This window comes from Perognathus longimembris, chromosome 4, assembly GCF_023159225.1.
Source record: "Perognathus longimembris pacificus isolate PPM17 chromosome 4, ASM2315922v1, whole genome shotgun sequence".
NCBI classification, from domain to species: Eukaryota; Metazoa; Chordata; class Mammalia; order Rodentia; family Heteromyidae; genus Perognathus; species Perognathus longimembris.
The window spans coordinates 642047-653159 of NC_063164.1; the positions used below are offsets into that span (position 1 = coordinate 642047).

At 50.9% G+C, this 11113-nt stretch overlaps 1 protein-coding gene across 5 annotated transcripts in view; it reads left to right on the plus strand.

The window, feature by feature from the left end:
* The window catches only part of Pask (PAS domain containing serine/threonine kinase), a 32666-nt gene extending 24109 nt beyond the window's left edge, over positions 1–8557 (plus strand). For 4 of the 5 annotated variants that reach the window (XM_048344381.1, XM_048344382.1, XM_048344384.1 and 1 more), the window contains 6 exons: positions 1584–1709; positions 1818–1952; positions 2910–3109; positions 5117–5250; positions 7542–7688; positions 8143–8557. In XM_048344381.1, coding sequence (XP_048200338.1) covers positions 1584–1709; positions 1818–1952; positions 2910–3109; positions 5117–5250; positions 7542–7688; positions 8143–8285 — 885 coding nt within the window. In that variant the 3' untranslated portion in view covers positions 8286–8557. The remainder of the gene's footprint in view (positions 1–1583; positions 1710–1817; positions 1953–2909; positions 3110–5116; positions 5251–7541; positions 7689–8142) is intronic. The other variant, XM_048344383.1, reaches the window with a different exon arrangement.
* The last annotated feature ends 2556 nt before the right edge of the window (positions 8558–11113 follow it).

Sequence of the window (11113 nt, forward strand, 5' to 3'; positions counted from 1 at the left end):
CCTGGCTTCTTTTTGCTCAAGGCTTGCACTCTGCCACTTGAGCCACAGCGCCACTTCTGGCCATTTTCTGTATATGTGGTGCTGGGGAATCGAACCCAGGGCCTCATGTATATGAGGCAGGCACTCTTGCCACTAGGCCATATCCCCAGCCCTCCATCCTAATTCTTGTTTTGACTTTTTTTTTTGCTGATTCTAGGGCTTGAACTCGGGGCTTGAGCACTGTCCCTGAGCTTCTTTTTGCTCAACGGTAGCATTTTACCACTGGAGCCACAGTGATGCGTCCAGCTTTTTCTGGTTATGTGGTACTGAGGAATTGAACCCAGGGCTTTATGTATGTTAGAGAAGCACTGTACTACTAAGCCACATTGCCAGCCCTTGATTTTTTCTTTTTCTTTTTCTTTTTTTGTGTGTGCTAGTTTTGGCAAAGAATTGCCTATTTTACTTGCAAATTTTTTTTTTTCCTTGCTGGTCCTTGGGTTTGAACTCAGGGCCCTGGGTATTCTCTCTGAGCTTCTTGTACTCTACCACTTGAGCCACAGCTTTACTTCTGGCTTTCTGGTGGTTAATTGGAGATACGAATCTCACAGACTTTTCTGCCCAAGCTGGTGTTGAACTGTGATCTCAACTTCTTGAGTAGCTAGGATTATAGGCATGAGCCACTAGCACCCGGTATTTTCTTTTAATTTCTTTCTTGCTGCTTTTATGTTAAGTTTTTTTTTTCAACTTATGGAGTTGATTTTTTTTTTTTGTCAGTTGGGGGGCTTGAACTCAGGGCCTCGGTGCTGTCCCTAAGCTTTTTTGCTCAAGGCTAGCATTTTACCACTTTGAGCAACAGCTCCACTTCTGGTTTTCTTAATTGCAGGTAAGAATCTCGCAGACTTATCTCCCCACAGACCATCAGCTTCTTGAGACAGAGCAGCACCTCTCACAGATGCACAGGACAGGCCCTGCTCACGGTTGTCACGTGCCCATTAGTCACGCAACAGCCAGATTTTCCCTGAGTGGCGAATCTATCTTGTGCGACTATAGCGTTTCTTTCTTGATGGTGGACACTTTCTCCCCTGGCAGGTCATCACTGACCTGCACTTCCTGTGTGTGGTGCTGGGCTTTTCAGGGCTACGGTATCCACTAGGCCTGCTCCAGAGTAGTGTTGATAGACGTCTCAGAGCGACAGTTTTAGCATTTTTTCTCTACTTCTCAAGCTTCTTATTTCATTCTCTTGGTCAGGTCATGCAGTACTCAGACATTGGGGTGATAGTGGAGTTCTCTGGGGAACACCTGCCTTAAGATCTTTGGGGCTTTGTTTTTCCAGCGCTGGCTGTGACTCCTCAGCCCCTCAAGGGACCCCCAGCACTCCAAGCATGCACGTGACACTGGAGGCAGGAACTCTTCTTGTGACATTCTTTGTTACTGTTTCTATTTCATTGTGCTTCAGGGGTTAATGCTGCTTCCTCATCGTCCCTGGGGATTGGCCGAGGTAATGCAGAGGCTCTGTCTGCCATCACAAGCCTGTAGTGGGCACCCGGTGTCACAGGATCCTGGAGAAATAATTCAGTTACGTTTACCCTTCCTTTCTCTTATAGGTGGTGGTGAAGTTTATTAAAAAGGAGAAGGTTTTAGAGGATTGTTGGATTGAGGATCCCAAACTTGGGAAAGTTACTTTAGAGATTGCCATTCTCTCCAGGGTGGAGCATGCCAACATCATTAAGGTAGAGGTTGATTTCCTATTCAGCAATACCATACACTGCTCAGGTAAAATTTCTGTTTGTTGATTGAACAGTTTCAATAGAGTGGAACTCAGTGTTGTTTTTGTCTAGGTATTGGATGTATTTGAAAACCAAGGGTTCTTCCAGTTAGTGATGGAGAAGCATGGCTCTGGCTTGGACCTCTTTGCCTTCATCGACCGCCATCCCAACCTGGACGAGCCCCTGGCAAGCTATATCTTCCGACAAGTGAGAGCAGACTGGGGGGGCGGGGGGGTGGAGGGCATGGCTGTGTGGGCCCACTGGCTGTGAGGATCAGTGGTACATAGTTCTCTCTGTGAGCAGTAATAGGCATGTGTACGTTTACAGGCAAGCATTTGTAAATATACATTTATTTGTGAAGTAGAAGCTAATTGATCAGGCTTTGCTGGCATGTCATTAACTACTGCTTCTGATTCAAAGATACTCATTTATATGATTGTCCGCAAAGATCAAGATTAGCTACTAAGTTGACAGGTCCTGGCTGATGTTTGGATTGTGATCACTCCAGACCCGTAAAGAATCTCACTGCACTCGATAGTAAGGCTCATTTGTTGCACCTCTTCCATTGGAGAAGCAGAGCAGAATGAGACGGCCTTTGTTATGAGTGTGTGCACTCAGCATCATGCAGTCCACTCCCAGACTGCTTCTGCTTACCCCGCCCATCGCCGACCTGCTGGCTGGGAAGGGACAGTGGACAGGCCATGCTGCTCTTGGAGTTGCTGCTGAAAGCCTTCAGCAGGAGCCCCTGCACCTCAAACTGCTGCCAAACCCGGGGCTTCCCCTTCCCATGAACTGAAGGTGTCGGTCAGTGCCTGTGTGGAGCCACCCTCGCTTGCCACCATGTCTGTCAGTGCATGCTCTGTGGCCTGACTTCTGAGGGTTCTGGGTGAGTGAGTGTCCGCCGGGAAGGTTTCAGCAGCAGCAAGAGAAAACTTGTGTCCCCTGTTTGTGCTGCCACTTTCTGGCCCTCCTGTACCCACACAGTAGCAACATCACTCAGAGCAGTTCTGCTTCCTGTTGGCATTGAACCACATTGCCAATAGCTAGGATGATGGACTACAGATGGTGTGGTTTTTCCTTGTTGTTATTTTTCTTGCTAACATTTATTTTGAAAGCATGTTTCGCTTGAGTTACGTGTTGAAGCCCCTCTGGCCTCTGTTGCAGTTGGTGTCGGCTGTGGGGTACCTGCGTGCACAGGGCATCATTCACCGCGACATCAAGGATGAGAACATTGTCATCGCCGAGGACTTCACCATCAAGCTCATCGACTTTGGTTCTGCTGCCTACCTGGAAAGGGGCAAATTATTTTATACTTTCTGTGGAACGATCGAGTACTGTGCCCCTGAAGTTCTCATGGGGAATCCGTATGTACCCCAAGTTCACGGCAGCATTGCCTCTTCCCGCCTGTCCCCTTGAGCCCACAGCTGGTGTGGTTGTCATCTGTGCCTCTGTGTTGAGTGATGAAGGGTTATATTTGGAGAATAAGTGGCAGACAGGCAGGCAAAGTCAGCTTTGTAAGAGGAATCTGGGTAATAGATAGGGTGGTTTCCTCAACTTCTATCTGTGGAGTTTGACATCATAGAAAGTTGAAAAACAAAAGAAAGTAGAGGGTCTGCAAAGATGGGAGTATTCAAGTAAAAGTAAGTCTCTTCTTTAGCTAGATTTATTTGGATGACAGGAGTAATAATTTCCATAAAACCTTGGGCTGGCTGTAGGAGAGACAGTGCACTGACAGAAGGAGTCAGGTGAAGGCTGGAGGTCTTGTAGAAGGGCCAGTGCCCATTAACCAGAGACCCACCCTCATTCTGAAGCTTCTCAGCGATGCTTTGGGCGCAGGCTACTGACTAAGTGTTTCTGAAGATGCTGGAGATGGGAGCAGGCTCCAGGGATGCGGGCCAAGCTAGCTTCTTGGCATTTGGTGTGCGGTAGGCACAGGGACCTGGCCCAGACAGGGCCTTACCTTGGGAAAAAAATGGAAACGAAGGTTGTTGGAGTGTGTTTTCTAGGCCTGAGGGGACACTGCAGACAGTGGCTCCTGCTGTATGTGCCAACCAGGACACTTCCATGCCAGGTTACTTTACTCATCTCCCTCTACCACCTGCATGGTTGTTAGAAATGCCGCTGGAATGTGTTAGAGGAGGACAGTAGGTGATCAGTGACGAAACCTCCCACTCTACTGACAGCCACCCACATAGGCCTAGTTGGGGTTGGATCTGAGTCTAGAGTGTTTGCTGGCAGGCATTGCTATCCCCTGCCATGCCTTAGGTTTGTGTGGGGACTCCAGCACCGGGAGTGACCAGAGCCCAGGCAGGGTCTGCTCAAGCCACTCACACTTCAGAAGCAGGAAAGGAAGACCCTGGGCTTCCTGTGTCAATTCTCAGAATTTGGACCCTCTCAGCCTCATCAGTCCTATTCCTGCCCAGCAGCGTTTGGCTCTCCCAGGCCTCACTGCCCCCAGCACACGGAGCCGTGGGCCTTCCACCAGCTGCAGAGCATGGGACAGGGCAGAGGAACCTTCCCCTCCGGAGTGCCCATGTGTGAAGGGTGTGCAGGGGACGAAGCTGCTTTTCAGATCTTATTTGGTTACCCTGGAATGCAGTGGGTGCCCATCAGCTCTGCTCTGTCCTGTAGTAGCCACCCTACAGTAAACTGCATGTTGGCTGGCCTGTGACATGGTTATGTGGCTAGTCTCCCTCTCCATATCCTGCCATGAGGCTGCCAGTGCAAGATGGAGGCCCCAGCCCAGCAACCCAGCCCTCTCCTGTGCCCACCCCTCCCTTCTGCCCCACTGCCCCTGCTCTCTTGCCTCTGGACCTTGGGGTCAAAGCTTTGTCCTTCCTTCCCACATCCTCTGTCCCGCTCCAGTGGGGCCTTTCAGAATTCTGACCCTCATTGTTCCCACGCCTCTCTACTCGATGGGTCAGTAAACTGTGTCCTTTGGCCAAATCCAGCCTTCCTGCCTGGGACAGCTAATAGTCTGGATGATGTTTTGCTGACAACAAACACTGCCCTCTTCTCCCCTGCCTGTTCTCCAGCTGGCCCAGCTCCTGGTGCTCCCCACCTTGCCATCCCTGCTGAGGGTGCCACGCTTATCCTTCTGTGTTTCTCACCTCTCCAGGACAGCTTCCCTGTCCTGTTGCCATGTAGCCTTTCTCTGGAGTATACCACCCCTCTGAGGCTCCTCTGCCCTCCCTCCCCCGGTCAGGTGATTCCCTGAGCTGCCCACGGGCATCCGTGCAGGGCATCTGCGTGCATGGACTTTGCAGGCACCAGCCTTTTCAGTAAAGGGCCCTGGTGCTTCCCCTAGGGCTGACTCGGTGAGCTTTGTGCTGAGCATCATGAAGCCCTGAAATGTTCTCTCTTCCTTGCAGCTACAGAGGGCCAGAGCTGGAGATGTGGTCCCTGGGTGTGACTCTGTACACGCTGATCTTTGAGGAGAACCCCTTCTGTGAGGTGGAGGAGACAATGGAGGCCACTTTGCATCCCCCGTACCTGGTATCTCAAGGTGGGCCTGAGCCATAGGAGGCAGGAGACGCCAATGTCCCGAGGACCCAATAGTTATTTCCTTCTTCTCACGTTGTTTATTCTCATTACCTCATTTACCTTTCTTTTAATTTTGTTTGACTAGAACATGAGAATAATTTGAATATGGCTTGACAGGTGGTACTCAGCCTCATGTTTGCTATTCAAGTATTCTACCTGCCACATCTCCAGCCTTTTTGCTTTGATTATTATTTTTTTTTTTGGCCAGTCCTGGGGCTTGGACTCAAGGCCTGAGCACTGTCCCTGGCTTCTTCTTGCTCAAGGCTAGCACTCTGCCACTTGAGCCACAGTGCCACTTCTGGCCATTTTCTGTATATGTGGTGCTGGGGAATCGAACCCAGGGCCTCATGTATACGAGGCAAGCACTCTTGCCACTAGGCCATATCCCCAGCCCCGCTTTGATTATTTTTTGAGATCAGAGTCTCTGCCTGGTCCACCCTGGGCCATGAGCCTCCAAATCTGGGATTATGGTATACGTCACTTTGTCCAGCATTATATGTTGAGGTAGGGCCTCATGGACTTTTTGCCCAGGCTGGCATCAAACAGTGATCCTCAGCCAGGTTCTTGTAGTTCACACCTGTCATCCTCGCTACTCAAGAGGCTGAAATCTGAGTACCGAGGTTCAAAGTCAGCCAGGGCAGGGAAGTCCATGAGACTCTTATCTCCAATTAACCACCAAAAAGCTGGAAGTGCCACTGTAGCTCAAGTGGTAGAGTGCTAGTCTTGAGCAAAAGAAGCTCAGAGACAGTGCCCAGGGCCTGAGTTTAAACCCCAGCACTAGCATCAAAAACAAACAAAAACCAGTGATCCTTCTGATCTCAGCATACTGAGTAGCTAGGATTATAGATGAGTCGCCAGGCCTGGTTGAGAACATCTTGATAATTTGGCCCTCTCGTGAGTGACAGACGTGGTGAGTGCCCTTGTCTGGCGGCACCTATAGTCGGACTCTCATGGTGAGGGATAGTGGAGGTCTTGACCCCAGCATCTCATGTGGAACCTGTCAGCATCCATCGCACCACAGCCCCATAAGCAGTATATAAAAATGGTCCGGGCTGTGGTGGTTTGCATCTGGAGTGAGGACCAGCACGGTGAGGTGCATGTGGGGTGGGTTCAGTGGCCAGAAAGGCTTCCAAAGCCTGCAGTGGGTACTTAGGAGTCCTAACCTGGAGGGGCCCACGGGAGCTGTGGGGAGCAGTCAGAGTAAGCTGGCTGGGAGGCTGTGCCTTTCAGTGATTTGTGGTTATTCCGTTTTAGTCATAAACCCATGAGAGTGGCAGTCCTCTTTATGGGGAGGTCTGCCTTGGTCTTGTTGCTTGGGCTGTGATCAGCTTGAGTTGCCATAGCAGTCCCACGAGTGGACCCTTAAACAGCAAGTGGTACTCCCTGCTGCAGGGCCCAGATGCCCAAGGTCAAGGTTCAAGCAGATTCAGTCCTTGGTGACATCCCTTCAGGGCTTATAGATGTTACCTTTTTCTTTTTCTTTTTGTCTGTTGTGGGGCTTGAACTCTAGGCCTGGGCGCTGTCCCTGAGCTCTTCAGCTCAAGGCTAGCACTCTACACTTGAGCCACAGCATCATTTCCAGGTTTCTGGTGGTAAGTTGGAGATAAAAGGGGACTTTGCAGCAAGGGCGGGCTGGCTTTGAACCGAGATCCTCAGATCTCAGCCTCCTGAGTAGCTGAGATTATAGGTGTGAGCCACCATTGCCATACTGCACCTTTTTCTTGGGTCCCAGCAGCCAGGGCCCCATTTGAGGGTTGGGTATAACACAGGTGTGTCAGCTGATGGGAGGGCCTCAGAGCTGGGGTAAGCTCTGATTCCTACCATGCTGTGACTCAGGGGGCATGCTCCCCCTCCCACGGTTGTTCTAGTTTTCCCGCTCCTCTCACAGAGTTCATGCTGCCTTCCCTGGGCTGAGGGGGAGACACTCCTGACAGCTGTCCTTTCCCCTCCCACCTGACATATCCTGCAGCACTTGCTGCTCTGCACACTTGGAGCCCCATGGGAAGATGAGTTAAGGAACTCCATGCCATTTGGCTCTGGTTAGGGTGGGTCTCCATCTCTAAGCCTTCATGTTAAAGCCATGGACTCTTCTGCAGGCCTCCCTGAGCACACTAGGCCAGGCCCTGGAGCCTGAGGCTCTTTTTGCCTCCGACTCTGTCAGAGGCTTATGGGGATAGGGTACCAGGGTCTGAAGTTCTGAGTATGCTCCCTGTGGCCTCAGCCTGGATCTATCTCTGTTCTCTGTGTCCTCAGAACTCATGAACCTCGTGTCTGGGCTGTTGCAGCCTTCCCCTGAGATGCGCACCACCCTGGAGAAGCTGGTGCAAGACCCGTGGGTGACACAGCCTGTGAACCTCGCTGACTACACGTGGGAAGAGGTGTGTCGGATCAGCAAGCCAGGTGAGGAGGTTCCCAGCATCTATGTCTGCCTCCCTTTGCCTGGGGTTGGAGATGCCTGGGATGCCACACTGTCCTGGACCTGAGTGTCGGGGCCTATGACTGGCTAAGAGATTCTGTGCAGAGGACCCAGCATTCAGGAGTGGCTATGAGCCTTAGACATGGAGCCAAAAGCTCCAGATACTGAGTTGATGCCTTGGGGCAGAGGTAGGGCTAGGGCATGTCTCCTCCCAGAAGGTTCCTGGCCTCAAGCAAGAACCACTGCTCAGAGCAGTTGGATCAAGCTAGGATTGATAGCTCTTGCTAGCAGGGTAGCAAGCAGTGTACTTGAGAACATAGCTGGGGGAGTGGGGTCTCTGAAGCTGCCTAGCAGTTCTGTCCCGCAGACTTTCAGTGAGGAACAAGTATTTCAGAATATTGTGCTGTTAGTATGCAATGTATCTTCTTTATCCATTAGAGGCTAGCAACCTATGCACCTCAACTCTGGAGGCTGGGTACAGGAGCCCTGGGGAAGGGCCTTGCCCTGCAAGGCTGCCCAGGGCGCCATCTGGCGGTCAGCACAGCTTGGGGCCTGAGGAACCCTCTCCACCCATTGGCTGAACCCAAGGGTCCTCCAGTTCTCTACTCAGAGTGGACAGTTATGCGGACTTGAGGCCCCTTCCACCCAGAGAAAGAAATCTCTCAAGAATTGGGCCCAAATCATCATAAAACACCCATGTGGAAGTTTGATAAGTGATAGAATAAAATCTGGTGATACTATATTTTTTAAGTGAATAAAATAGACTTGGAATTCTTGATTATTGTGACCTTGGAAAAAAACATTCTAGTGTTCCTGTTGAATTACTTTGTACTATTAAAGGGCTTTAACTTGAGAGCCTCAGAAAGGTGTAAGGAGTGTTTTCTTTGTACACATAGCTCTCTTTCCCACTGATTTGGCATAGGCTCATCTGAACAATAGATGTGTAGAATTTGTAGAACTGGCGAACTAAAGAGCCAGAATATTCCCTTGAACACTGTTTGTTACCAATAACCCTGATAGAGCCTGGAAGAGCTGCCTTGCCATACTAGGTCTGAGATGTAGGAAGTTATTATTCCGTTGTGCATATTACTTGTCACAACTGTGGAGTTCAACTTGGGCTAGACTGTGGATCCGTCCAGCAGAGGATCCTGGCAGAAGTGGGCCCTGGGCTCTGAAGCTCAGTATCCTAGAAGACAGGACAGTGTGATTAGCCTTCCTAGTATCTCCCTTCTCCATTCAGAACTAGCAGCGCAGAGCCCATAGGCTAATCATCTGTCAACTCACAATAAATACTCCAGCTGTACTCCTGATACTTGTCAGCCAGTCCAGGCCCATCTGTGTGACTGAGGACTCTAGGTCTACCTGTGTGAGGATTCCAGTTCTCCAAGAAACACTATTTCTTTATTTGATGCCAGTCTTGGGGCTCTAACTCAGCTTTTTTGCTCAAGGTTAGCACTCTACCACTTGAGCCATATCTCCACTTGGGGAGGAGGAGGAGGCAGTTAATTGGAGAAGACTCTCACAGCTGGGTGCTGGTCGCTCACCGCTGTAATCCTAGCCACTCAGGAGTCTGAGATCTGGGGATCATGGTTCAAAGCCAGCCCAGGCAGGAAAGTCCCCGTAAGATCCCCCCCCCTTTTTTTTGCAAGTTCTGGGGCTTGAACTCAGGGCTTGAGCACTGTCCCTGGCTTCTTTTTGCTCAAGGCTAGTAGTGCTCTACCACTTGAGCCATAGCACCACTTCCATTTTTTTTTCTGTTTATGTGTTGCTGAGGAATTGAACCCAGGACTTCATACATGCTAGGCAAGCACTGTACCGCTAAGCCAGCCCCCCCCCCCCTTAACGTGAGACTCGTATCTCCAATTAACCAACAGAAAACTGGAAGTGGCACTGTGGCTCAGTTGGTAGAGAGCTAGCCTTGTAGAGAACTAGCCTTGAGCTGAAGAGCTCAGGGACAGCGCCCAGGACCAGAGTTCAAGCCCCATGACTGACCCAAAATAAAGTGTCACAGACTTTCCTGCCTGGGCTGGTTTTGAACCACAATCCTCAGATCTCAGTCTCCTGAGTAGTTAGGATATAGGCAAGAACCACCAGCACCCAGCTCCACTATTTATTAGAAAAAAATAAGGCTGTTGATGAGAATAAACAATCTAGTACTGTAAAAATAGGTTTAAATACTTTTAACACCAACTGGTGTCTAACACAGAGCACACCTGTTACCATAGCTACTCAAGAGGCTGAGATCTAATGAGTGGAGTTTAAAGCCAGCCTGGGGAGAAAAATCTTTGAAACTCCTTATCTCTGGTTAACCAGAATAAAGCCAGATGTAAGCTGTGGCTCAAGAGAAAGAGTGCTAGCCTTAGCAAAAAAGCCAAGCAAAGCTGGGTGCTGGTGGCTCACCCCCCATGAACCTAGATACTCAAGAGGCTAAGATCTGAGGATTGAGGTCAAAGCCAGGCTAGGCAGGAAAGTTTGACACTCTTTTCTCTCTAACCACCACTGAAAACTGAGTTGAAGCACCACAATCAACTAAAACAAAGCCAAGCCTCTGTACACACACACACACCATCATCATCAAATCCTTTTTCTCAGTTGAGTTGATAAAGCAAGAAAAAAACGCATATAAATTATGACTTTCAAGTGGTGTGATTTAGGCAATTTTCTCAGCCTGTCCTTTTATTCTTCATAACTATCCTGTTACCAAGTGTCAGGGCTCTAAAACAGGTCCATGAACGAACACATATTAGGATGTACATAACTGAAACTGGAATTTTAGACCCCAGCCCCCAACTCCCAGGAGTCCCACCTGTCAGGATGGGTCGCTTGCCCCTATATGCCCAAAAGAAACATGGCAACGGGCGCATGCCACAGGAGGACAACAGCTGCTATTTGGCCACCTTGAGGGTACAGACAGGGGGACAGTCGGGGTCCAAGGGCGGACTAGTTGCGGGGAGGCTGCGGAGGCTGTGACTGCTTGGCCTTCCTTGGGAGCCCTGCCCGCCCTCCCCGTACCCGGTGACTCGGATGAGGGTCAGCTCCGCGGAGATGGCGGGGTGCAGGCGGGGTGGGCCTCGGGTCCGTCTGCGGCCCGGGTTCGTGTAAAGACGCAGGTCAGACGCAGATTTTTAAGTAATGACGTGGACCCTCTCTGCCGGGCTGGGTCCATGCCTCTCTGCCTCGGGAAGGACTGGGGGCTCGTCTGTGAGGTCACGGCCTTGCCTCCCGTACCGCGAGTTTTAACGTGGGAAGCAAACCCCAGAACGAGGGCTGAGGAAGGCGGCCGGCCAGCGCCGCTCCGGGCTGGCGGGCGGAACGCGTGCCCGGCGTCTGTGCGGGCGCCGGGGAGGCCGGCGAGGACGGACCCGGGGGACCGGAAGTGACGGACCAAGGGCAGGCGCCGCTCCCGTCG